This window comes from Heterodontus francisci, chromosome 31 (assembly GCF_036365525.1).
Source record: "Heterodontus francisci isolate sHetFra1 chromosome 31, sHetFra1.hap1, whole genome shotgun sequence".
NCBI lineage: Eukaryota > Metazoa > Chordata > Chondrichthyes > Heterodontiformes > Heterodontidae > Heterodontus > Heterodontus francisci.
Window position 1 is genome coordinate 44084771 of NC_090401.1, and position 27937 is coordinate 44112707.

General features: G+C 45.7%; 1 protein-coding gene across 1 annotated transcript in view; it reads left to right on the plus strand.

Annotated features, from left to right (window-relative positions):
• LOC137347216 (SH3 domain-binding glutamic acid-rich-like protein 3) overlaps positions 1-27937 on the plus strand; it is a 171410-nt gene that overhangs the window by 37987 nt on the left and 105486 nt on the right. Inside the window, 2 exon segments of the mRNA XM_068011454.1 lie at positions 1751-1918; positions 3924-5694. Coding sequence (XP_067867555.1) covers positions 1751-1918; positions 3924-3989 — 234 coding nt within the window. The 3' untranslated portion in view covers positions 3990-5694.

Consider the following 27937-nt stretch of genomic DNA (forward strand, 5'->3'; position numbering starts at 1 on the left):
TAAAGGAAGAAGTTGATAAATGGTCTTTGAAAGTTGTAATATAAGACTGCTTGGAGATGTTGATGGGAGAGTTGGGGTACTAGAGGGAGGGGCTTTGATGGAAGAGTTGTGGTATGACAGCTGGGGCTGGAGGTACTAGAGGGAGGGGCTATGATGGGAGCGATGGGATTTGGGGTTATAGAGAGAGGGACTTCAATGTTCTTGTTTATGTTTTCCTGTCAGGTCTCAAACCCCACCCGGTCTGTTTAATTGGCATTAACCCATGAGGGTGCTGAGCCATGAGTCGACCAGTAGGGGGCAGCACTGAGCTTATTGCTTAGTGAGACACTGCCTCCAATCTCTGGCCTCTTCTGTTGCCACAGGACAATTCATTGTGACTCCTGGCAATGGATAAGTTTGAAACTGCCCAGAGCAAGTTACTACATCATGAAGTACAATCACCGATTATATTGCAGATCCTTTTTAAGGACATCTCGTTCCTTAAAGTTTTTACATGATGAATCTCTTTAAATTTTGTACATTTTTATTGTCCTAACTTTGTTTTCTCATCATTCTCATTGCTTCTGTTCTTTTGTTTTTCTTTCTGATCAGATCCCTCACTCTATGAATATTTAATGGTTTTGTACAGAACCTGTACAACACTGGCCTGTGACTAAAGTTCTCAGTATGTCTCTCTATCCATCCTGTCCCCTGACCCCTGTCTGCGCTCTAACTAAGCTGACAGGCTTTTCCTCTGAGTTCCAGTGAAATTTAAAATGGATTTTTTACCCTGGGTAAAAGCCAGGGTCCTGTGCAGGTGTTGAGTCCGTGGGAAGTGACTGTGTGCGTGGCTGGAATGTATTGTCTTATGTCACTGGCTAGAAGAATTGTTCCGGAAACAACTGCAGGAGAGCAGAATCCTGCCAGGAAAAATCCAAAAACAAATCAAGGGGGGGAAAAGCGCTTCCGGGCTGAGAGCAGCAGTTTCTCGGAAGCTGACTCCACACAGACTATTGAAAGGTCTCAGACCAGATGTGCCCTCTCTCTCCAGCTTCACAGCTGGTTGGTAATTGAACCTTCCATTATTCTTCACGTCTGATAATCTCGAGGACAGGAGCAAAACAATCCCAACTGTGCCAAAGTGAGAGAATGCAGTCATCCAGCTGCTCTGCGGTGAGATTGGAGACTGATGGTGTGTTGGCACGGGGTTCGGTCTATGACATTGCCCAGTTAGGGCCACTTTGTGCTGTCCCCTGTGTCGGGCACAAAAGCTTTTCTTTTCTTCACAACCTGTATTTATATAGAACCTTTAACATAGTAAAATGTCCCAAGGTGCTGCATAGGAGCATTATCGAACAAAATCTGAGCCACCTAAGGAGATAGTAGGATATGTGACCAAAGGTTTGGTTAAAGAGGTAGGTTTTAAGCAGTGTTTTAAAGGAGGAGGGAGAGCTGCAGAGGATTAAGGAGGAAATTCCAAAGCTTTGGGGCCTAGGCAGCTGAAGGCATGGCTGCTAATGCTGGTATGATTAAAATTGGGGATGCTCAAGAGGCCAGAATTGGAGGAGTGCAGAGATCTCAGGGTTGTAGTGCTGGAGGAAGTTACAGAAATGGTGAGGGACGGGGGAGAGGGTGTGGGAAAGGACAGGGTCGGGGTGTCTCTATCAGCGTGGTGTGGAGCACCTTAAGAAAGAGTTGCTACCTATCAAGGGAAGGGGAGAAAATTGATGGGAGACTGCTAACGTTGCTCTGTTTTGTTCAATCTGTTCAGGTGAAATCCCAGCAGTCGGAGGTGACGCGAGTCATGGACAGTAAAGGCATCAAGTATGAAATGATCGACATCGCACAGAATAACTCTTTGAAGGAGGAGATGAGGAGCAAGTCAGGAAACCCTGGAGCCTTGCCTCCTCAGATCTTCAATGGCGAGCAGCACTGTGGGGTAAGAGTGATGTGGCCTGTGCTGTGTTCAGTGGTTTCACAGCAACAGTCAGTGATGCTCCACAGTAGAACAGGTGTTTGATCCACTTCTCCAACGCTTCACATCCAAACGTGCACTAGTCACCAGAGATGAACTTCCTAGGGGAACCTCCACTCTTCACGTATGGAGCCATGTGAGACGGCCATAGATCCCTCCAGCTAAATCTCCATTTTGAACAAGTGTTAATGTGTACCTGCCAAGAAGCTAGGGACTAAGAGGGACCCATAAGGGCTTCTTTTCCACAGTGAGTGTGGAGCAGGGTGGGTGTGTTCAATGGGCCAGGTTGTGTGTGAGTGAGGAGCGGGGTGAACGTGAGAAGCGGGTTGGGGGTCAACATTCCCCTTTCATTGGAGTGCGCAGGTGACTTTGTTTAAGTCCGTGGCCCCTTTAATTTTTACACAACTACTTAAAAGGGACCGACTTGTGCATGGTCCACGTGGGAACTTTCAGGTTGCTGTCTGGATGTGCAGCGTAGAGGGGTATTGGTAGGGGTGGGTGTGTGGTTGTGTATGGTGTACAGAGAGCAAGAAGCAGTGTGTAAATGCAGGTTCCATCCTTCTAGTCTTCCCTTTTACTATCAAGGGGCTTTGAGGCATGTCTGGCACCAGTCGGCGTGTTGAGTTGTGTCGAGCACTCTCTGATAGCAAGTTGTTGACTCAGGAACTCATTACAAGATGTTCTTGGCTCTGGTGGCTCAATGCCAAGTGACTGATTAAAAAACGAGGATCCTGCACCTGTCCTGATCTGGGCTAAAGCCCGGAGTAGGGGGTTGGGTGTGTGCTAACAGTTGTGGCTTGGGGAGTGGGAGTGGAATCAGCACTTGACCTGCCCACAGTGGTGGCTTCAGTTCTGGACCTTTGCTGATCTGGGAGTCTCTGTTTTTCACTGTTCTTTGCAGCTGGAGCCTGGGTTGCTGGTGACAAGAAGGCGATTTCTTTTGTTTAAGATTTTTTTTACATTTTAGATTTAGAGATACAGCACTGAAACAGGCCCTTCAGCCCACCGAGTCTGTGCCGACCATTAACCACCCATTTATACTAATCCTACACTAATCCCATATTCCTACCACATCCTCACCTGTCCCTATATTCCCCTACCACCTACCTATACTAGGGGCAATTTATAATGGCCAATTTACCTATCAACCTGCAAGTCTTTTTGGCTGTAGGAGGAAACCGGAGCACCCGGAGGAAACCCACGCAGACACAGGGAGAACTTGCAAACTCCACACAGGCAGTACCCAGAATTGAACCGGGGTCGCTGGAGCTGTGAGGCTGCGGTGCTAACCACTGCGCCACTGTGCCACCCATAAGACTAATCTCCTGTTCATCTGTTCAGCAAGAACAGCTTGCATTTACATAGTGCCTTTAACATCCTGAGGTACTTCACAGGAGTGCTATCAAACTGAATTTGACACAGAGCCATCTAAGATGATATTGGGACAAGTGACCAAAAGCTTGGTCAAATAGGTTCTAAGGAGAGAGAGGCAAGGAGGTTTAGAGAGGGAATTCTGGAGCTTAGTGCTGAGCAGCTGAGGGCACAGCCACCAGCAGTAGAGTGATTAAAATCTGGATGCACAAGAGGCCAGAATTGGAGGAGCGCAGAGATTTCAGAGGATTGTGAGGCTGGAAGAGGTTACAGAGATAGGGAGGGGTGAGGCCATGGAGGGATTTGAAAACAAGGATGGGAATTTTAAAAAGCATATGTAGCCAGCCTGGGAGGCAATGTCAGTTTGTGAGCACAGGGGAAATAGGAGACATGACTTGGTACAAATTTGGATATGGGCAGCAGAGTTTTGGATGAGCTGAAGTTTACATATGGTGGAAGATGGAAGGCTGGCGAGGAGAGCATTGGAAAAGTAGAGTCTGGAGGCAGGGCGGGCGATGTTACAAACTATTCCCAACGTGAGGCGTAGGTCACAGTTGAAAGCTACAATTAATGGAAGCCGACTCTTGTTTTTTCACAGGGTTATGAGGACTTTGTGGAGGCAGTGGAAACGAGTGATGTGCGGAAGTTCCTGAAACTGGACTGAGATCCCGTCTGTGCCCGACTGGCCAGAGGCGGAGAGCGGAGACCGCCTGAAGCAACTCTCTCCCCTGCCTGCAGACCCAGTCGTACAGCTGTTTTAGAACCCTTTAGAAACACTAACAGCTTCTCTGCTCAGCCTCGTTACTGTATCGGGAGCTTACTGCCAATTCTTCAAATCCATTGTAATTCTTCCACGTAAACTGTTCATAATTTAAGATTAGTCATTCCACAACTGAATTAAAACCAATGCATTCCTTGGGGTGAGGTCACTGGGTCAAGGATACAAAGCAGAGGAGGAGGTTTGAGTGACCCACAGGTCAGGTGAGCTCAACACTGTTGGGCTTCAGAGTATCACTGGGACCAATCCAGAGATTCCATTTCCTGTCTATTCCCAGATATTTGCCCAACTCCTGCATGGAAAAAACTCTTGTTTTCAATTGGATTTTGCTATTTGAGGTGTTTCTGGGCAGGTTTGATTCCTGGGAACTGCCTTTGTAGCAAAAAAAAAGTAATTGGGCCCAGTGAGCCTGGGGAGGGGAGGGTTTCTGGGCTGATGGAAAGATGATGTTTTCTCCTTTTAGAATGAGAATAATTATTGAATTAACGATGTGTTGATATTGGGACCAAAAGCGCACAGTGGTTGGGATGGGGCCAGCTATCCTCAAGAAGTGGTTGGGTTGGTACTGTGTCTTGTTGCTGTTTTAAACATAGTCAATTAGCAACGACAATGTAGCTACTTGGGAGGATGTCAGAGCAGTGAAACCTAGGCCGAAAGTTACCACCTTCCTGTGCTACCTAGTTTAAAGGAAGAGATGGGATTTGGAGTGTTGCCGATCTTCTCCATGCATTGGAAGGTGGGCATTGTCCTCGTGTGGCACAGTTGGGCATTTGTGCTTCAGGTGTGACATGGATGGGCATTGCCCCTGATGGAACACGAATGGGCACATTCATTAACCACTTGTTAAATATCGCTGTTGGGAGCATGTTTCAAACTCCAAATACATGGGAAGATTACAAATTAAAGCTTTGGTGTCCTTATTAGAGCCCTGAGTTTAAGTGCCCCTGCTGCCTTTCAGGATCGACACTGAGTGCCATCAGTTGTTTAGTACTGTGGGCAAAGGCTTTCCATTCTTATTGTCATTTATCAATGTTGTATCCTCTCACTGGGCTGTTCACAAACCAAGTTCTTGTACCTGCTCCCGTACTGCTTTAATCAGCTCTGTTTAAACAAGATTGGTGAACTTTGTTCTGGCTGATTGTTGTGGTGGTGTCTGTTTTTCCAAAGTTACCCAGCAACCATTCAGGAAATGCTTTGCCCTTTGCCTGTGCACTCATGCTGTTGACACGCTCTTTCTCTCTCTCTCTCTCTCTCTCTCTCTCTCCTCCGTCTTTCTCGCTTCTCTTTTCTCACTCGTCCCCAGTCTGGACCAATTAGAATTTCTGCCAAACTATTAAATAATGTCTTCCAGGAAGATATGAAATGTTTTGAACCCATGAGCGGTGTCTTGCTGTTTTCACGTGCCTCTCGTGTGTTTACTTATTAAAAACAAAGCTTGTTCCTCGCTGGGTTGTACAGTTTGTACAGTGGGTTGGGCTGGCAGGGAGTAAATCCGCTGCGGGCATTGCCCGCTCAGGGAGAGCTGTGGTTCTGGGATCAGTGGCTGCAGTGAGGGACTTGGAGGAAGCGACTGGGTTTCTTGTGGAGAGAGGTATGTGCGACAATGTTTTAATGCCGCAGGAAAGTTCGGACTAGGACAGCGAACCGGGGACTGCGAATGCAGCCGTGGAAACGAAGCAGCGAAATTAGATAGGGAGTGAGTTCCGAATCTGGGATTTGTCTGTGATGAGGTAGTGGGGGTTTTGCTAGAAACCTGGAGGGAAATGAAAAATACATGTAACAGAGGAGAAACTGGAAAGGGCTGTCGGATTCTCAGTGGCTGTTTCAATGCTCCTCCTCGCTGGCCTGAGATTCTGTGGGTGTCACAAACGCTCGCACATGCTTCTTGGTCAAATGTGAATGTTGACGGTGCGGGGCCAGTAGGGAAGGATCCAGGGTGGGAAACTAGGTTTATCACAGCTGAAGCTGACTCCACCCTCACCCGTTGTGTGCAGGGGTCCCTGGGTGGAGAGCAGTAACAGAGAGCCTGGCTGATGTCCCTAATGCAGGGTGTGGGGGCTAATGTAGCAGACACCCTGATGCAGGACAGTGAATGCTGCATTGACTGTGGTTTGAACCTGGAGCCTTTACTCACAGGGCTCAGGAGCGCCCCCCTCCCCCAACCTCTCTGGGGTTTTCCATTCAGGGCAAGGGGTGGCAGAGCATTTTTTCCAGACACTCTGGATAGGATATTGATAGCTTAGGCTTTATGCCTCTGTTGCTCTGTAAGGATGATCTGTTCCTTGTAAACAATCCACTCTTCTTCTGTTCTGAGATGCAAATTAAAAGCAGACAGTTGGCAGTTTCCCCACTTGCTCTATTGAATCATTGCCTCAGCGATTCTACATAAACAGCAATATATTTTATACAGAGTGAGTGGATTCTTGGAAGCTGTTCACGTGCTGAGCAACAGAAAGACCACAGTTCATGGACTAGAATTTGTATTTATATTATTTTGCAATATCAGCCAAGATAACCACAGAGAAGTCCCCCTGCTCTTGGAAATAGAACCTTGACACTTTTTACATTAACCTGAAGGGGCAGACGGGCTCTGGGTTTAATGTCTCATCGAAAGACGACACCTCCGACAGTGTAGCACTTTCTCAGTACTGCAGTAAGAGTATCAGCCTGGATTATGTGGTAGAGTTTCTGCATTGGGGCTACCATCTGAGGCGGAGGCAAGGGCACTACCCATTGAGGCAAAGCTGACACCTTTTAATATATATATACATTTTTCTGATTACCCCAGGGAGGGAACCACATTTCCTGTATTGCCCTGCTCAGTTGTGTCTTTTTCTGCACAAAACCACATCAGAACCTCAACCTTAGTGATTTCCCTTGGTTGTGATGCTGGGGATTGTGAATATTAAGAGCAGTTTTGCTACCTCTCCGGAATCCTGTCTGCCACACAGAAACAGGAAGAACGGAAATCAGTGTGGTTGTGACCAGATGGAAGTCCCTGGAGTTTTGATGTTATACTTGGTTGTAACACAACGCAAGGATGGATGTCAGCTGGGAGTGAAGGCTTTAATTATCATGTCAGCAAAACTATAATCTGGGGACAGAGACTGAGATGTTTATAATTGTGATCTAGTTCTTTGCAGCTGTATAATAAGTGATGGGGAATTTGTTACATTAGGTTATAAGAAGCCACTCTGCATACACATACTGGTTAAAGCAATCCCTGAGCCCAGTATCTGACTGTCCTTTAGTTTCCGTGCTGGAGATTCTGTCCTGTTGGTGCTGTCAGTGCTGTTTATAAATCAGAGTGAGGGCTGGATAATGTGGTTGATTAGAATCCAGTGTCTGAGACTTAGTTTTAGATTCAGCCCAGGCCACAGTGATGAAGGTCTCCAGTGTGCTCACTGCAAGGTCCCTCTAAATACAGTGAGTTTATGAAATCACAAATGGCTGCAGATAAATACATAGTTTCTGTAATTTATCAGTGTTCCATGAGCCGGAAGAACTGTTCAATTTGTCAGCTCTGAGAACCCTGTGGGTTTTGGGGCGGCACAGTGGCGCGGTAGTTAGCGCCACAGCCTCACAGCTCCAGCGACCCAGGTTCAGTTCTGGGTACTGCCTGTGCGGAGTTTGCAAGTTCTCCCTGTGACCGTGTGGGTTTCCGCCGGGTGCTCCGGTTTCCTCCCACAGCCAAAGACTTGCAGGTTGATAGGTAAATTGGCCATTGTAAATTGCCCCTAGTATAGATAGGTGGTAGGAGAATTGAGGGAAGGTGGGGATGTGGTAGGGAATATGGGATTAATGTAGGATTAGTATAAATGGGTGGTTGATGGTTGGCACAGACTCGGTGGGCCGAAGGGCCTGTTTCAGTGCTGTATCTCTCCATGACTCTAACCCTCACCCCAGCTTTAGCAGTGAATATAACTTTAAGTCAACCCTCCATATTAAGAGCGATGCATTCCCAGAGAACTCTCGCGAAAGCAGACCCCCTCCCCAAAGGGAGGAATCTGCAGGAATAGAAAGAGGCCATTCGACTTGAGCTTATTCCCCCCCCCCATTCAATTATATAGTACAGCACAGAGACAGGAGAGCTCACACCCGTGATATGCTCCTCCTGCGCTATGTGAGAAATCAGTGTCCCTGACGACTATGTGTGCAGGAAGTGTATCCATCTGCAGCTACTGGCTACCTGCATTACGGAGCTGGAGCTGCGGTTGGATTCACTGTGGAGCATCTGTGATGCTGAGGGCATCGTGGATAGCATGTTTAACGAGGTGGTCACACCGCAGGTAATGGCTGCACAGGCAGAAAAGGGATGGGTGATCACCAGCCGGAGTAGTAGGCGCAAGCAGGTAGTGCAGGAGTCCCCTGTGGCCATCTCCCTCTCAAACAGATATACCGCTTTGGATACTGTTGGGAGGGAATGGCCTCCCAGGGGAAAGCAGCAACAGCCAAGTTCGTGGCACCACAGATGGCTCTGCTGCACAGCAGGGCAGGAAAAGGGGTAGAAGAGCTATAGTTCTAGGGGATTCGATCGTAAGAGCTACGGATAGGTATTTCTGTAGTTGCAAACGTGACCACAGGATGGTATGTTGCCTCCCTGGTGCTAGGGTCAAGGATGTCACGGAGTGGCTGCAGGCCATTCTGAAGAGGGAGGGTGAGCAGTCAGAGGTTGTGGTACACATTGCTACCAACGACATAGGCAGAAAGAGGGATGAGGTCCTGCAACAAGAATTTAGGGAGCTAGGTAGCAGATTAAAAAGCAGGACCTCAAAGGTTGTAATCTCTGGATTACTCCCGGTGCCACGTGCTAGTGAGTATAGGAATAGGAGGATAGAGCAGATGAATGCGTGGCTGAGGAGATGGTGCAGGAGGGACGGCTTTAGTTTCCTGGACCACTGGGTCTGTTTCTGGCAAAGGTGGGACCTGTACAAGTTGGACGGGTTACACCTGAATCGGAATGGGAATAACATCCTTGCTGGGAGGTTTGCTAGTTCTGCTGGGGCGGGGTTAAACTAATTTTGCAGAGGATTGGGATACTGAGTGGAGGTATAGTAGGGGGTGATGCACAGTCAAATAAAGAAGAGAAACTGAGTCATTCTGGAAGGCAGAGCAAATATAGACCTGTTAAGACACAAGTGAAAAATGCAAGGCTGGATTGCATTTATTTTGATGCAAGGAGTCTTACTAATAAGGCAGATGAATTAAGGGAATTAATTAGCACATGGCATTATGATATTATTGCTATCACAGGGTCATGGTTGAGGGAGGGGCAGGACTGGCAACTCAATATTCCAGGGTATATAATCTTCAGACGTGACGGGGAGGGGATAAAAGAGGAAGTGGCATTGCACTATTGATCGAGGAGGTAATTACTGCAGTAAGGAGGGATGTTATCTTAGAAGGTTCCTCAAATGAGGCCACATGGGTAGAAATTAAAAACAAAAAGGCGGCAATCACTTGGCTGGGAGTGTATAACAGGCCTCCAAACAGTCAGGGAGAGATAGAGGAGCAGATATGTCGGCAAATCTCAGAGGTGTAAAAATAATAGGGTAATAATAGTAGGGGATTTCAACTTACCTAATATCAACTGGGATAGTCTTAGTGCAAAAGTAGTAAAGGGGGCGGAATTCGTAAAATGCATACAGGAGAGCTTTTTGAGCCAGTATGTAGAAAGTCCTACAAGAGAAGGGGGCAGTACTGGACCTAATCCTAGGGAATGAAGCTGGACAAGTGGTAGAAGTATCAGTGGGGGAGCATTTCGCGGATAGTGACCATAACTCTGCAAGGTTTAAGGTAGTTATGGAAAAGGACAAAGACGGGCCTGAAACAAAGGTACTGAATTGGGGGCAGGCCAATTTCAATCTGATAAAACAGGATCTGGCCAAAGTGGACTGGGAGCAGCTACTTGTAGGAAAGGCTACATCAGACCAGTGGGAGTCATTCAAAGAGGAAATAGTGAGGGTTCAGAGCCAACATGTACACATTAAGGTGAAGGGTAGGACCAACAGGTCCAGGGAACGCTGGATGTCAAGGGATATAGAGGATTGGATCAGGAAAAAAAGGAGGCTTATGGCAGATTCAGAGCACTGAAAACAGCGGAGGCACTACAGGAGTATAGAAAGTGTAGGGGGGTACTTAAAAAAAGTAATTAGGAGAGCGAAGAGGGGACATGAAAAAAAACATCGGTGGGCAAGCTGAAGGAAAATCCTAAGGCGTTTTATAAGTATATTAAGGGCAAGAGGATAACCAAGGAAAGAGTAGGGCCCATTAGGGACCAAAGTGACAGTCTGTGTGTGGAGCTGGAGGACATAGGTGAGGTTTTAAATTACTTTTCATCTGTGTTCACTATGGAGAAGGAAGATGTAGGTGTAGAGATCAGGGAGGGGTTTGTGATATACTTGAACATATTAGCATTGAAAGGGAGGAAGTATTATATATTTTAGTGGGCTTAAAAGTGGATAAATCCCCAGGCCCAGATGAGATGTATCCCAGGCTGTTATGTGAGGCAAGGGAGGAGATAGCAGGGGCTCTGAAACAAATTTTCAGATCCTCTCTGGCCACTGGAGAGGTGCCAGAGGACTGGAGGACAGTGAATGTGGTACCATTATTCAAGAAGGGTAGCAGGGATAGACCAGGTAATTACAGGCCGGTGAGTCTAACATTCGTGGTTGGGGAACTATTGGAAAAAGTTCTGAGGGACAGGATTAATCTCCACTTGGAGAGGCAGCGATTATTCACGGATAGTCAGCATGGCTTTGTCAGGGGGAGATCGTGTCTAACTAACTTGATTGAATTTTTCGAGGAGGTGACTAGATGTGTAGATGAGGGTAAAGCAGTTAATGCAGTCTACATGGACTTTAGTAAGGCTTTGATAAGGTCCTGCTTGGGAAATTGGTTAAGAAGGTAAGAGCCCATGGGATCCAGGGCAATTTGGCAAATTGGATCCAAAATTGGCCTTGTGGCAGGAGGCAGAGGGTAATGGCCGAGGGTTGTTTTTGAGAGTGGAAGCCTGTGACCGGTGGTGTACCACAGGGATCGGTGCTGCCACCCTTGCTGTTTGTAGCGCACACTAATGATTTAGATGTGAATATAGGAGGTACGATCAGTAAGTTCGCTGATGACATGAAAATTGGTGGTGTCATAAATAGTGAGGAGGAAAGCCTTAGATTACAGGACGATATAGATGGGCTGGTAAGATGGGCGGAGCTGTGGCAAATGGAATTTAATCCTGAGAAGTGTGAGGTGATGCATTTTGGGAGGATTAACAAGGCAAGGGAATATACAATGGATGGTAGGACCCTAGGAAGTACAGAAGGTCAGAGCAGCCCAGGTAGATAAGGTGGTTAGGAAGGCATATGAGATACTTGCCTTAATTTGTTGAAGCATAGAATATAAGAGCAGGGAGGTTATGATGGAGCTATACAAAACGCTAGTTAGGCCACAGCTGGAGTACTGTGTACAGTTCTGGGCACCACACTTTAGGAAGGATGTGATTGCACTGTAGAGGGTGCAGAGGAGATTCACCAGGATGTTGCCTGGGTTGGAGCGTTTCAGCTATGAAGGCAGACTGAAAAGTCTAGGGTTGTTTTCCTTAGAGCAGAGAAGGCTGAGGGGGGACATGATTGAGGTATACAAAATTATGAGAGGCATTGATAGGTTAGATAGGAAGAAACTTTTTCCCTTAGTGGAGGGGGTCAATAACCAAGGGGCATAGATTTAGGGTAAGAGGTTTAGAGGGGATTTGAGGAAAAATTCTTTCACCCAGAGGGTGGTTGGAATCTGGAACGCACTGCCTGAAGGAGTGGTAGAGGGCAGGAACTCTCAACATTTAAGAAGTATTTAGATGAGCACTTGAAACATCATAGCATACAAGGCTACGGGCCAAGTGCTAGAAAATGGGATTAGAATAGTTAGGTGCTTGATGACTGGCACAGACATGATGGGCCGAAGGGCCTGTTTCTGTGCTGTATAACTCTATGACTCTCAGACCAACAGGTCTGTGCTGGTGTTTATACTTGCGAACCTCCTCCGACCCTTCTTCATCTAACTCGAGTAACATATCCTTCTATTCCTTTCTCTCTCGTGCTCATCTAGCTTCCCCTCAAATGCATCTATGCGAGTCACTACTTATGGTAGTGAGTTCCACATTCTAACCACTCCTGAATTCCCTATTGGATTTATTAGTAACTGTCTGACCCCCTAGTTCTGTTCCCCCTCCAAATGGAAATATTTTCTCAATGTCTACCCTATCAAACCCTTTCATAATCTTCAAGACCTCTGAGGTCACCCCCTCAGACTATTCTAGAAAAAAGAACCCTTGCCTTTTCAATCTTCCTTGATAATTGTGTTCCAGAATTACAGAATGGTTACAGCACAGAAAGAGGCCACTCGACCTATCGTCTCCATGCCGCTTCTCTGCAACAGCAACTCAGCTCTCTCTATTTCTGATATCAATCTGGTAATTTTTTTTTTACACCTTCTCCAGTGTGTATGTACCGTTTTTATCATAGAGACCTGAACTATGCACAGCACTCCCAAGTATAGCCTAACCAAGGTTCTATACAGGTTTTGCGTAACTTCTCTGCTTTTCAATTCTATTCTGCCAGAAATGAACCCCAGTACTTTGTTTGCTTTTTATTACGGCTTTATTAATCTTCATTGCTCCTTTCAGTGATTTGTGTATCTGTACCCCCAGATCCCTTTGCTCCTCTACCACATTTAGACTCTTATTTTTCAAGGAGTATGTGGCCTCCTTATTCTTCCTATCAAAATGCACTATCTCACATTTATCTATGTTGAAGTTTATTTGCCAATTACATGCCCATTCTTCAAGATTATTAATGACTTCCTGTATATTTTCACAGTCCGCCTCTGTATAACTACACCCTTCAATTTGGTGTTGTATGCAAAAAATTGTACTTTCAATTCTAGAGTCCAAATCATTTATGTAAATGATGAACAGAAGTGGTCCTTTCACCTAACATTGTGGCACATCCTTCCTACCTTTTGCCGTCTAAGTCTCTATCTTTATCCCCTACTCTCTGTTTTCTGTCTTGTAGTTAGATTGCTATCCATTCTGCCACTTGTCCCCTAATTCCACATGTTCTGACTTTAGTCATGAGTCCACTGTGTGGTACCTAATGGAAGCCATTAGATCATGCCTGATTTGCATCTCATATCCATTTACTCACCTTTGCTCCATATCCTTTGGTATCTTTACCCAACAAAGGTCTATCAATCTCATCTTGAAAATTTCAATTGAGCCCTCACCTCCATAACCTTTAGGGAGGATGCCAATGGGGAGGGGGTATTCCAGATTTCCACCACCCTTAGTGTGAAAAAAAAATGCATTTTAATTTCACTCCTAAATGGCCTGACTCTAATTTTAAGATTCTGCCCCCTTGTTCTGGATTCCCCCATCAGAGGAAACAGGGTCTCAGCATCTACCCCATTGAATCCTTTCATTATTTTAAACACCTTGATAAGTTCAGCCCTCAACCTACTAAAATCAAGGAAATTACAAGCCAAGTTTATGCAACCACTCCACATAATTTAATCTGTTTAACCCTTTTGGTCCCGGTATATAATCCAAAACAATTTCTGGGTCCGTGATACATTTCAAAATAGACAGAGAACTAGAGATGACCTAAATGTGACCCAAATTCTTGATACTTGCCCTTCCTGTTTCCTGACCCTATTACGGATATATTAAAGTTTTCATTTTCCACCCAAGCAACACTCTGTTCAATTTGGACCTGTGTTAAACACCAGCAAGAATTTATTTATCAGAGCCCTTTGCCCTCTGGAATAAGCTGCTAACAATGTGGGTGGGGTCCCTGCAATGACGCAAATGGGCGTTCAACAAATTCCCAGAGGAAGAGGCTATTCTCAGTTATTGGGGTAAGTCACTTGTTTGTGATGAATAAACTTACTGATTCCTGGGGCTTGAATTGATTGGTTTAGAGAGTCAATAAATAAGCAATGGCAGGGGGATGGGAATCAGGAGGTAACATTAGAGAAGAAAAACAAGGTTCACAAAGAATTGGGAGAAACGGATAGCACGAGAGTAGGAAATAGTAAGGTATTAGGTGAGGTCAGAGTAAGAGGGAAAGCAATAAGGTCTAAATTAGATTTACAGTGCATGTATGTGAACACACCAAAGGGCTGGATTTAATGGGTCCCCTGGAGATGGTCTTAAGAGACGCGGTGGGGGCCCATAGACTTGCAGCAGGCGGTGGGGTTGAAGTGCCCATCGCCTTCTAGTCGCACTGCAATTAAGTCGGGGTGGGAGAGGCCACGATGGCTTCCTGCCCAGAGACCACTTAATCTGTTTAACCTTTTTGGTCCTGGTATATAATCCAAAATGATTTCTGGGTCTATGCTACATTTCAAAATATACAGGGAACTAGAGATGGCCTAAATGTGACCTGCTGCTGCTGGAATTAAGCCAGTGGCTGGGAGGGCAGGGCCTCTGCCATGTGCAGAAGTCACCCAGTAAAATAAGGCTACCTCCCTGCATGCTTGGGGGTGGCCCTCCTCTGTGGGCAATCTGTGGCTCATGGAGGGCCCCCAGCAGAACACAACCCACCTCCCTGAACACCCCCTCTGGTACTCATCACCCACCCTCCACCCTCCCATTGCTGGGGCCTGCCAGACTGGCCCCAGCAAACCCGCCTCACTTACCTGAGGTCCAGGTCTCCAGCGCTGGGCCTGGTTCCAAGGCCTCCTGTAGTATCAACAGCAGCTACCGCTCCCAGTGGCACTGCCGATACTACTGCACTGCCGACCCTCTGATTGGCTGGCAGCTTTCGGAAGCAGGATCTCTGTCTTTAAAGGGACGGATCCCGGTGCCAGGCAGGTAATTGCCTGCCATTAAATAAAGCCAGGGGCAGGAGCCCTGCTGGCACTGCTAAATCCAGCCCAAAGTGTGGTAAATAAGGTTAGTAAGCTGCAGGCGCAAATAGCCATGTGGGAGCATGATGTTGTGGCGATATTGGAGACCTGGCTCAAAAAAGGGCATGACTGGATATTGAATATTCATGGACACAAAGTGTTCAGGAAAGATAGAAAAGGAAAGAAAGGAGGAGGGGTGGCAGTATTGATCAAGTATAATAATACAATGTTGGAGAGAGAGGATGTCCTAGAGGGTTCAAGGACAGAATCTATTTGGTTCGAGCTAAGAAACAATCAAAGTACCATCACGCTACTGGGTGTATTCTATAAGCCTCCAACTATTGGAACAGATATAGAAGAACAAATTTGCAAGGAAATTACAGAGACATGCGAAAACGATAGAGTAGTTACAATGGGGGACTTTAATTATCCTAATACAGACTGGGATAGTAATAGCGTAAAGGACAGAGAAGGGGAAGAGTTTCGAAAGTGTGTTCAGGAGCACTTTCTACGTAAGTGTGTTTCCTATCAAAAGAGGAAGGAGGCTGGAGCTGGTTCGAGGGAATGAGGTGGGACAAGTTCTAAATAATAGTTGAGGATTTCAACTACCCCAATATCAACTGGGATACAAACAGTGTGAAGGGCACAGAGGGGACGAAATTCTTGAACTGTGTTCAAGAGAACTTTTTTAGCCAGCACGTAACAAGCCCAATGAGAGGGGGCGCAATTCTAGATTTAATCTTCGATAATGAAGCTGGGCAAGTGGATGAAGTAACAGTGAATGACCATTTTGGAGATGGTGACCATAATAGTTTTAGCACAATCATAGAAAAGGTCAAAGATAAAATAAGATCAAAGGTTCTAAATTGGGGGAAGGCAAATGTTATGAAACTGAGAGGTGACCTGGCGAAAGTGAACTAGATACAACTACTTGACGGAAAATCCATGGCAAACCAGTGGGAGGCATTCAAAAGCGAGATACTACAGGCACAGTGTAGGAATGTCCCCACAAAGATTAATGGTGGCACTGCCAAATCTAGAGACCCTTGGTTATCTAGAAGCTTACAGGGTAAGTTAAAGCAGAAAAAGAAAGCTTATGACAATCACAAATATCTTAATACTTTAGAAAGCGTAGATTATAGAAAGTCGAGGGGTAAAGGAAATTAGAAAAGCAAAGAGAGGACATGAAAAATTATTGGCAGGTAAAATCAAGGAAAACCCAAAGGTGTTTTATCAGTACATTAAGAGCAAGAGGATAACTAAGGAAAGGGTAGGGCCTATCAGAGATGTACAAGGGAACTTATGCATGGATGCAGAAGATGTGGGCAGGGTGCTTAATAAGTTTTTTGTCTCTGTCTTCACAAAGGAGAGGGCTGATGCAGATATTGTAGTTAAAGAGGAGTGTGAAATATTAGATACAGTAAGCATAATGAGAGAGGAAGTACTAGAGGGTCTGACATCCTTGAAAATGGATAAATCGCCAGGACCAGATAGATTGCATCCCAGGTTGTTAAAGGAAGCCAAGGAGGAAATAATGGATTTGCTGAGGATCATCTTCAAATCCTCACTAGATACAGGAGAGGTACCAGATAATTGGAGGTCTGCGAACATTGTACCATTGTTTAAAAAGGGTGTGAGGGGTAGGCCAAATAATTATAGGCCAGTCAGTCTGACCTCAGTGGTGGGTAAACTGTTTGAATCAATTCTGAGGGACAGGATGAACTGCCACTTAGAAAGGCATGGATTAATCAGGGATAGTCAGCATGGATTTGTTAGGGGAAGGACATGTCTTACTAACTTGATTGAGTTTTTTGAGGAACTAACAAGGTGGATTGATGAGGGTATTGCAGTGGATGTTTACATGGATTTTAGTAAGGCATTTGACAAGGTCCTGCATGGCAGACTGGTCAGTAAAATGAAAGCCCATGGGATACAGGGAAATGTGGCAGGTTGGATCCAGAATTGGCTCAGGGACAGGAAACAAAGGGAAAGTGGGTCAATGGATTTTTTTGCGAATGGAAAGCTGTTTCCAGTGGCATTCCCAGGGCTCTGTGTTGGGTCCCTTGCTGTTTGTGGTATATATTAATGATTTGGACTTAAATGTGGGAGGCATGATTGGGAAATTTGCTGATAACACAAAAATTGGCCATGTAGTTAATTGTTAAGAGGATAGCCGTAGACTCCAGAATAATATCAATGGTTGGTTGAGTGGGCAGAAATGTGGCAATGTGAGAAGTGTGAGGTAATGTATTTGGGGAGGGCAAATAAAGCGAGGGAATACACAATAAACAGGAGGATATTGAGAGGGGTAGAAGAAGTGAGAGACCTTGGAGTGCATGTCCACAGGTCACTGAAGGTGGCAGAACAGGTAGATAGAGTGGCGAAGAAGGCATATGGAATGCTTTCCTTTACTGGCCAAGGTATAGAATCCAAAAATAGGGATGTGATGCTGAAACTGTATAGAACATTGGTTAGGCCACAGTTGGAATATTGCGTACAGTTCTGGTCACCACATTACAGAAAGGACATAATTGCTTTGGAGAGAGTACAGAGGAGATTTACAAGAATGTTGCCAGGGCTTGAAAGTTGCAGCTATGAGGAAAGATTGGATAGGCTAGGTTTGTTTTCCCTGGAACTCAGGAGGCTGAGGGGAGACTTAATTGAGGTGTACAAAATTATGAGGAGCCTAGATAGAGTAGACAGGAAGGACCTGTTTCCCCTGGCGGGGAGGTCAGTTACCAGGGGACACATTTAAGGTGATTGGTAGAAGGATTAGAGGGGACATGAGGAAAAACTTTTTCACCCAGAGGGTGGTGGGTGTCTGGAATTCGCTGCCAGAAACAGTGGTGGGGGCAGAGACCCTCAATTCTTTTAAAAGGTACCTGAAGTGCTGTAACCTGCAAGGCTATGGACCTGGTGCTGGAAGGTAGGATTAGATTGGGCAGCTAGTTTTTTTTCAGCTGGCATGGACACGATGGGCTGAAAGGCCTCTTTCTGTGCCGTAATTGTTCTATGAGTCTATGGTTCTAAGTAGATTGTGTCAGTAGGGACCATTTAGGGGACAGTGATCATAGTATCATCAGGTTTAGGTTGGCTATGAGAAAGAATAAGGAGCAATCCAGAAGAAAAATGATTAATTGGGGGAGGGCCAATTTCAATGGAGTGAGAATGGATCTGGCCTATGTACATTGGAATCAAAGATTGGCAGGTAAAACTGTAATTGAAAATGGGCTGTCTTTAAAGGAGATATTTCGGGTACACTGGGCCTCTGGAGCAGATGAAATCCCTGCTGAAATCCTAAAACATGGCAGAGAGTCCATCCTGGCATGATTGTAAAACCTCATAGCCCTCATCTGGGAAGAGGAGCATATGGTGGGGAAGTTTGGCCATCTTCAAGAAAGGAGACAAGTCTGATTATGGTAATTACAGAGAAGTCTCCCTGCCGTCTACCACAGAGAAGACCATTGCAAGGATCCTCCTCAACTGCTTCCTCCCAGTGGCCGAAGAACTCCTCCCAGAGTCGTAACGTGGATTTCGTCCATTGAGAGGCGTTGATATGATCATCACTGTGCAGCAAATCCAGGAAAAATGCAGGGAGCAACAACATGGCTTTTTTCAACCTCACAAAAGTCTTTGTCTCTGTCAATCGTGAGCGTTTATGGATAGTGCCCCCTCAAATTTGGCTGCCCTCAGAAATCTGTCACCATCCTTCGCCTACTACATAATGACATGCAAGCCATGATCCTTATTAACAGGACCACCACAGACCCAATCTCAGTGAAGACTGGAGGCAAACAAGGTTGTGTCATTGCACCAACTGTTTTCTCCATCTTTCTTGCCACAATTCTGCACCGCACCTCCAGCAAACTCTGCACAGCAGCAGAGATCATTTTCAGGAGGGACAGGAAATTACTCAACCTTTGTCACCCCCTCTCCAAAACCAAGGTCACGCCAACCTTAGTCATCGAGCTTAAGTACATAGACGATGCTTGTGTTTGTGCTCACTCGAAGGCTGAGAGATCCAAGCCATTTCTGACTCGTTCATCAAAGTGTTCATGAGGATGGGCTTTACTTTAAACACCTGGAAAGCTAAGGTCCTCTTCCACCCACTCCCACTGTGCAACATCACTCTGTCGATCAAGATCTACAGCAAGACCCTGGAAAATGTGGACCAATTTCCATATCTTGGGAGTCTCCTCTCAACAAAGGCAGACATAGATGACGAAATGCACCACCACCTTCAATATGTCAGCTCAGCCTTTGGCTGAGGAAAAGAGTATTCGAGAACCAGGAGCTCAATCCTAGGACTAAGGTCATGGTTTACTAGGCAGCAGTGATCCTCGCACTCCTATATGCTTCTGAGACATAGGCCAGATCCATTCTCACTCCATTGAAATTGGCCCTCCCCCAATTAATCATTTTTCTTCTGGATTGCTCCTTATTCTTTCTCATAGCCAACCTAAACCTGATGATACTATGATCACTGTCCCCTAAATGGTCCCTACTGACACAATCTATAGCAGGCAGCTCAAAGCAAGGGAGAAATATCACCAATGCTGTCTCTACAAAATCCTTCAAATTTGTTTGCAGGATAGGTCGTCTGATGTCAGCATCCTCTCCCAAGCCAATATTCCCCTGCATCGAGGCGCTAATCACCAAAACCAGCTTCACTGGCAGGTCACATTGTTCGCATGCCTGACACCAGGCTATCGAAATGACTGCTCTACTCTGAACTTCGTTGCAGCAACAGACTCCCAGGAGGGCTGAGGAATTGCTTTAGGGCTGTTCAAGGAACCCCTGAAGAGATCCAACGTCCCCACCATTTCATGGGAATCCCTGGCCCACAACCACTCAAAATGGAGAAAGAGCATTCGGGAAGGCATTGAGCACCTCAAGATGCTTCAATGAGAGCAAGTGGAGACCAAGTCCAGGCAGCGAAAGGAGTGCATTGACCCCCAAGTAATTAATTTACCCGTCCCTTCAAACAGCACCTGTTCCACATGTGGTAGAGTCTGTGGATTGCGCAACAGGCTCGTTAGCCAAATTAAAATGCACGGAGCAGAAGCAAGTCATCCTCAATCCTGAGGGGCTGCCTAAGAAGTAGTAGTTTGGGTACAGTTGAGATACATTCGCATGAGGGAAAAAGGTAGGACAAACAAAGCCAGAGCTCCCTGAATGGCGAAAGAGATAGAGAGAAAGATGAAGCAGAGAGAAGGTGTGTGTGGCAGATGTCAGGTTGATAATGCAATTGAGAACCAGGCTGAATATAGAAAGTCCAGAGGGGAAGTGTAAAAATAAAAGCAGCAAAGAGAGAGCATGAGACGAGACTGGCAGCCAACATAAAAGGGAATCCAAAAGCCTTCTATAGGCAAGCCTCCTTTGACAGCACCTTCCAAATTGCTATCGCCGATGACAAAGGCAGCAGATGCATGGGACCACCACCTGCAAGTTTCCCTCCAAGCCACACACCTTCCTGACTTGGAACTAAACCCCGTTCTTTCACTGTCACTCGGTCAAAAACCTGGAACTCCCTTCCTAATAGCAATGTGGATGTACCTACACCACGTGGTCTGCAGGAGTTCAAGAAGGTGGTTCATCATCGCCTTCTCAAGGGCAATTAGGCATGGACAACAAAAGCTGGCCTTGTCAGCGATGCCCAGTTCCCATGAAAGAATAATAAAAAAGTAAAAGGGTAGTAAAAGGAGGAATAGGGCTGATTAGGGACCAAAAAGGGGATTTACGCATGGAGGCAGAGGGTATTGCTGAGGTACTAAATGTCTACTTTCCATTTGTTTTTACTAAGGAAGAAGATGCTGCCAATGTCATAATGAAAGAGGAGGTAGTTGAGACATTGGATCGACTAAAAATTGATAAAGACTTGGTATTACCAAGGCTGGCTGTACTTAAAATTGATAAGTCACCAGGACCAGATCAGATACATCCGAGGATACTGAAGGAAGTAAGGGAGGAAATTGCAGAGGCACTGACCATAATCTTCCAATCCTCCTTAGATACAAGGGTGGTGCCAGAGGACTGGAGATTTGCAAATGGTATAGAATCATAGAAAGTTTAAGGTACAGAAAGAGGCCACTTGGCCCATTGTGTCTGTGCCGGCCGAAAAACGATCCACCTATTCTAATCCCACTTTTTAGCATTTGGTCCGTAGCCCTGCAGCTCACGGCACTTGAGGTGCATATCCAGACTCCTTTTGAATGAGTTCAGGCAGTGAGTTCCAGACCATCACCACCCTCTGGGTGAAAAAGTTTTTCCACATCACAACCCTCTAATTTTTCTACCAATCACTTTAAATCTATGCCCGCTCGTCACTGACTCCAATGCTAAGGTGAATAGTCCCTTTACCTCCACTATATCCAGGGCCCTCAAAATTTTGTACATTTCAATCAGATCTCCCCTCAGCCTTCCCTGTTCCAATGAGAACAATCCCAGCCTATCCAATCTTTCCTCATAGCTACATTTTTCCAGTCCTGGCAACATCCTCATAAACCTCCTTTGTACCCTCTCTAGTGCAATTACATCCTTTCTGTAATGAGAAGACCAGAACTGCACACAGTACTCAAGTTGTGACCAAACCAATGAGTTATACAGTTCCAGCATAACCTCTAAAATAAAAGCAAAGTACTGCAGATGCTGGAAATCTGAAATAAAAACAAGAAATGCTGGAAATACTCAGCAGGTCTGGCAGCATCTGTGGAGAGAGAAGCAGAGTTAATGTTTCAGGTCAGTGACCCTTCATGAGAATTGTTTAGTTCTATACCTCAGCTAATAAAGGAAAGGATTCTATATGCCTTCTTAACTAAAGCCTGGCTCGGGTATAAAATTAAAACTCGACCCGGGCCTGACCTGACCGCATCCAACTTGAACCCATCTCGGGCCCGAGTCCTTTAATTTATTTTCGCGCCCGACCCAACCCGACACGAATATCGTTCATCCGTTCCTGCAGCAGGCTATTCTTGCAGATGGAGTTGTGGGGAATCATGGGTGAGCCTGATCCCGTGACTTCCCGGAAGCAGCACTGTCCAGCCCGACCTGACCTGAGCCCGAATGCTGGACTCAGAATATAGACCTGACCCGATCCGACGCACGTTGTCGGATCTCTTCGGGTAGCTAGGCTTTATTGTTAACCATCTTATCGACCTGTCCTGCTACCTTCAGGGATCTGTGGACATTCACTCCAAGGTACCTTACTTCCTCTACACTTCTCAGTATTTTCCCATTAATCGTGTATTCCTTTGCCTTGTTTGACCTCCCCAAATGTATCACCTCACACTTCTCCAAGTTCAATTCCATTTGTCACTTTTCTGCTCATCTGACCAGAACATCGATATCTTTCTGCAGCCTACAGCTATCCTCCTCGCTACCTACCACACGGCCAATCTTTGTGCCCCCTTCAAACTTCTTGATCATGCCCCCTACATTTACATCCAAATCGTTAATATACACCACAAAAAACAGAGGACCCAGTTCTGACCTCTGCGGAATGCCACTGGAAACACCTGTCAACAATTACCCTTTCTTTCCTGCCACTGAGCCATTGTATTCACCTTGCTGCATTTCCCTGGATCCCATGGGATTTTATTTTTTTAACCAGTCTGCCATGTGGGACCTTGTCAGAGGCCTTACTAAAATCCATGTAGACCATATCAACTGCACTGCCCTCATCGATCTTCCTTGTTACTTCTTTAAAAAATTCAATCAAGTTGGTCAAACAAGATCTTCCCTTAACAAATCCATGTTGACTGTCCTTGATTAACCTGTGCCTTTCTAAGAGACATTTTATCCTGTCTCTCAGAATAGATTCCAATAATTTACCCACTACTGAAGTTAGACTGACTGGCCTGTAATTATTCAGTCTATCCTTCGCTCCCTTTTTAAACAGAGGTACAACGTTAGCAATTCTCCAATCCTCCGGCACCACACCTGTATCCAGTGAGGACTGGAAAATGATGGTCAGACTCTCTGCTATTTCCTCTCTTGCTTCTTTAACAGCCTAGGATACATTTCATCTGGCCCTGGTGATTTATCAACGTTCAAGGATGCTAATCCCATTAATACTTCCTCTCTCCCTATGTTTATCACATCCAATACTTCACATTCTTATACCCTTGTTCAAAAATGTGTGTAAGGTTAAAGCCAGTCAGTTTAACTTCGGTGGAGGGAAAGTTTTTAGAAATGATAATCCAGGACAAAATTATCACTTGGATAAATGTGAATTAATTAAGAAAAACCAGCCCAGATTTATTAAGGGCAAGTCGTTTTTAACTAATGTGATTTAGTTTTTCGATGATGTAACAGAGAGGGTTGATGAGGGTAATGCGATTGATGTGTTGTGCATGAACTTCCAAAAGGCATTTGATAAAGTGTCACTTAATAGGCTTGTCAGCAAAGTTGAAGCCCATGGAATAAAAGAGACAGTGGCAGGAAGCATGGATACGAAGTTAGCTGAGTGACGGAAACAGAGAGTAGAGGCTAACAGTTGTTTTTTGGACCGGAGGAAGGTATACAGTGGGGTTCTTCAGGGGTCAGTATTAAGACTGCTTTTCTTGGTCTGTATTAATTACCTAGACTTGGGGTGCAGGGTACAATTTCGAAATCTGTAGATGGCACAAAACTTGGAACTTTGTGAACTGTGAGGAGGATAGTGATCGAGTTGGAAAGAACATAAGCTATTGGAATGGGTGGACACGTGGCAGATGAAACTTAATGTGGAGAAGTGTGAAGTGATATATTTTGGTAGGAAGAACAAGGAAATGCAATATAAAAGGTACAATTCTAAAGGGGTGCAGGAGCAGAGGGATCTGGAGACAATGTGCACAATCATTGGAGGTGGCAGGGCAGGTTGAGAAAGTGGTCAAAAAGGCATACAGAAAACTGGGCTTTATACATAGAGGCATGGAGTACAAAAGCAGGAAAGTTATAGTGAACCTTTATTAAAAAACTGGTTTAGCCTCAACTGGAGTATTGTGTCCAATTTTGAGCACCACACTTTACGAAGGATGTGAAGGCATTGGAGAGGGTGCAGAAGAAATTTACGAGAATGGTTCCGGGGATGAGAGACTTGAGTTGTATGGATAGATTGGTGAAACTTGGGGCTGTTCTCCTTAGAGAGGCTCAGAGGAGATTTTACAGAGATCTTCAAAACGATGGGGGAGGTTCTAGACAGAGAAGATAGAGAGAAACTGTTTCCATTGGCGGATGGGTCAACAACCAGAGGACACTGATTAGCAAAAGAACCATAGGCGACATGACGAAAAATGCTATTAACAGAGCGAATGGTTAGGATCTAGAATGCACTGCCTGAGAGTGTGGTGGAGGCAGATTCAATAGTGGCTTTCAAAAGGGAATTGGATAATTATCTGAAGAGAAAAAAAAACTGCAGGGCTACAGAGAAAAGGCAGGGGAGTGGGACTAGTTGAATCGCTCTTACAGAGAGCTGGCATGGACAACAATGGGCCAAATGGCCGCCTTCTGTGTGGCCAGCATTGTATGATTGTATGATTCTAAATTTTACAGAGATTTTCCACTATCAGTCATGGGTATTTTCCAGTTGACATGTTGCTTTTCCTGGCAGGTAGTGTGATTAGTGGGAGGTTGGTGTGGGGGGGGTGGGGGGGGGGGGTAGCGAATAGTCAGTTAGTAGCACCTTTAGCAGAATGGCCTTGATGTTCTTTTCTCACCTTTTTTAAAATTCTCATCGTGGTCTTAAAATCTCTGCATGGTCTCACCCCTCCCTTTCTCTATTACATCCTTCTGTCCTACAACCCTCTTGAGATCTCTGAGCTCCTCCAATTCTGGCCTCTTCCGCATCCCTGGTTTTCATCACTCCACCATTGACGGCCATGCCTTCAGCTCTCTTTGCTCCAAGCTTTGAATTCCCTCCCTAAACCTCTCCGCCTCTCTCTTTTCCTTTAAGACCTTAAAACCAAGCTCTTTGACTAAGGTTTAGGTCACCTGTCCTAGTCCTGGGTTTTAGGGCCCCGCACCCCACGATGCGGGATCGGAGGTGGGGGCCATGGAGTATCGCAACAGGTGGCGGGTGGTGCGGAGGGCCCGTCGTCTCCACGTTGCCCAGTGTGACAGAAATCACACCTGCCAAATGGAAACATATTAATTTTGGCATATGGAACATTGCAAATGACCTTTTAAAAAGAAAAAGCAGAACTGAACAGCTAAAAGATGGCCGCACATTAGCATTCTGAGAATACAAGGACTAGCCGAGAGACAGTTGAATAGAGACAGTGGGAGTGCTCACTGATTCAGTTAGTGAGATGGGTTTTGTCAATGGGGTGATGATCAAAAGATATCGATAGCCTTTGACTTTGGAACAGACAAAACTCCACCCTTCACCAAGTATGTCTGAAAGACTGAAATTACAACAATCCTCCAAGAAGTTGCTGTGTCAAACAAAGAGATGATCACATGGCCTACCAGCTGGTAAGATTGGGGCTTTGGAATTGGGCCTCACACAGAAAGGAAACAGACTGCAATTTGTACACCCAGGAGAAGACCACTCTCTCTCTCTCTCCAGCAAAGTCCCAGGGAACCCATGGTGACAGTATAAACTCCAAGACAACAAGCAAAATCCCTCTGCAGCCTTCTGGTACGAGAGAAGCAAGCCTGAAATTGTGCACCGGACCTCAGCGGGAACTCCAAGACCTTCACTTCAATTGAGGATATTACCGCAAGGACACTAATCGTATCTGTATCCCATTTATTACAAATTCTACTTCAACCCCCCCAATTCTTGCTCCCCCTCTGTATCAGGTTTTGTGTGTGTGCCTCTTGTATGCATGCGAGCGTGGTTGCATCATGTATTTTAGTAATTCTAACTGGGTTAGAGTGATAAGGCTAATAAACTTACCTCTTTCTTGTTTAAACTCAAGAAAACCTGTCTGGTTCACTTGCAATTACGTTAGAGTTCAGTCAGTAAGGGCTCACTGAGGGGGTAAGCTATAATCACTGTGTTTTAAAAGATAAACCCTGTTAGGGCCAAACCAGGAAAGGGGCAAGAGGGGAGTCTGAGACCCCTTCCTCACCCAGTAACAGAAATTTGGGGACTATCGTCCGAGATTGGACCCACAGAGAAACGAGAAATTGGAAGTGGAAAATCAAATTGATCCCAATCAAAAAGAGAAAAAACGTCAATACAGGTTTTCTTGTGGTTGTCTGTGCTAGAATACTAACATGTCCACAACCGAAGCCAGTGCCTCCCCAAGCCAGGGTGATGTAACTTGGGATAAGTTAAAGGCACTATCTATGGAGGAGTTGAGGCATATGACTGAGGAGTGTGGGATCACTTTCCATGCCAAGGCTAGGAAATCTGAACTCCTAAGACTAGTGGCCAACCGTTTTTCCCTCGAACCCGAAGAATCAGAGGCAGAGCTAGAATTAGATTTAGACAGGGTAATGGTAGCAAAAATAGAATTCAAAGAGGAAACTCAAATTGGAATTCCAGAGAGAAGATAAAGAATAAGAGAAACAGGAGAAGAGAAAGAACTTTCTAGAAGGGACAGGAGGAAAGGGAGCTGAGGCGGCTTGAGTTATCTAGGGGGCGACAGTGAGCATGGCTATATGGAGGTTACAATTAATTCGGGGCTGTGTGCTGAGATTTTGAAACTTTTCCAATTAAATCCCGAAGTTCAATGAAGGAGACGTGGAAGCATTTTTTGTAACTTTCCAGAAACCTGCAAGGCAGTTAAAGTGGCCGGCTGAGAGCTGGACACTACTCCTACAAAGCAAGTTAACAGGAAAAGCTCATGAGGTTTATTCCCTGTTGCCAGACGAACTGACTAAGAATGCTATCCTCGGGGCATATCAGCTAGTACCAGAAGCCAACCGCCAGAAGTTCTGAACCCTCCAGAAACAAGCTGATCAAACTTACTTGGAGTTGAGAGGAATAAGCAGCTGGCTTTTGACCAGTGGTTGAGGGCTCTTAAAATACAGCCCACGTATGAAAACCTCAGAGAGGTGATTTTCCTCGAGGAATTTTAAAACTCTCTTCCATTCTCCATAAAGACCCATGTGGAGGAACAAAAAGTACATAGAGTAAGGCAAGCTGCAGTTCTAGCTGATGAGTTCACTCTCATACACAAGTTAGGGGAAAACCTTTCCTAGTCACCCCCACAAACCCGAAAAGGACAAAGGGTGGGAAGTGATAGGAGCCAAAGAAGTCCTGGGGCCGAAAGAAAATTTGGACACACAGGGGGTACTCCTCAGGCCAAAAGAGATCGGGCTGAAAGTAGGACTGAGACCCAGAGGCCTGTGTGTTTCCATTGTAACAAGGCAGGCCACCTCAGAGCTGACTGCTGTCAACTACAGGGAAAGCCTGTAGGGTTAATCAGGGCATACCCGCTCAGTGCAGGAGAAGGGACCCTGATGGAAAGCACAGCTGAGCAGGCTGTGGCTTTAGCTGCAGCAGCAGTAAGACTCACAGAAAATACTGCTGTGGGTGCAGGAAAACTAAATAGGATCCTTGAAGGTTATCAGGATTTTGTATCTGAAGGGAAGGTAACCCCATACCCCTCAAGTGGGGCAAGCAAGCCCATAGTCATACTCGGATACAGGAGCCACCAGATCCCTTTTGCTGGGAAAAGGCCTGACCTTTCCCTCAGAGAGTACAGTAAATACCAGAATGGTGGTAAATGGTATTGGAGGGCAGTGTACCTTTACATTGGGCACACTTGGAGTGCGACCTAGTTTCGGGACCGGTGACCGTAGGGATTGTCCCTAGTTTGCCTGTGGATGGGGTTGACCTGCTCCTAGGTAATGATCTGGCAGGGGTGAAGGTGGTAGGTTCTCCAGGAGCGAAAGAGAGACCAAAGGAGGTCAGAGAGACAGGGTAGTGGCAGGAGATGGTCCTCTGCAGCTCCCCTGATTGTGTAGTGATTCGGGCCATGGCCAAACCAGCTCCCCCAGAGGAG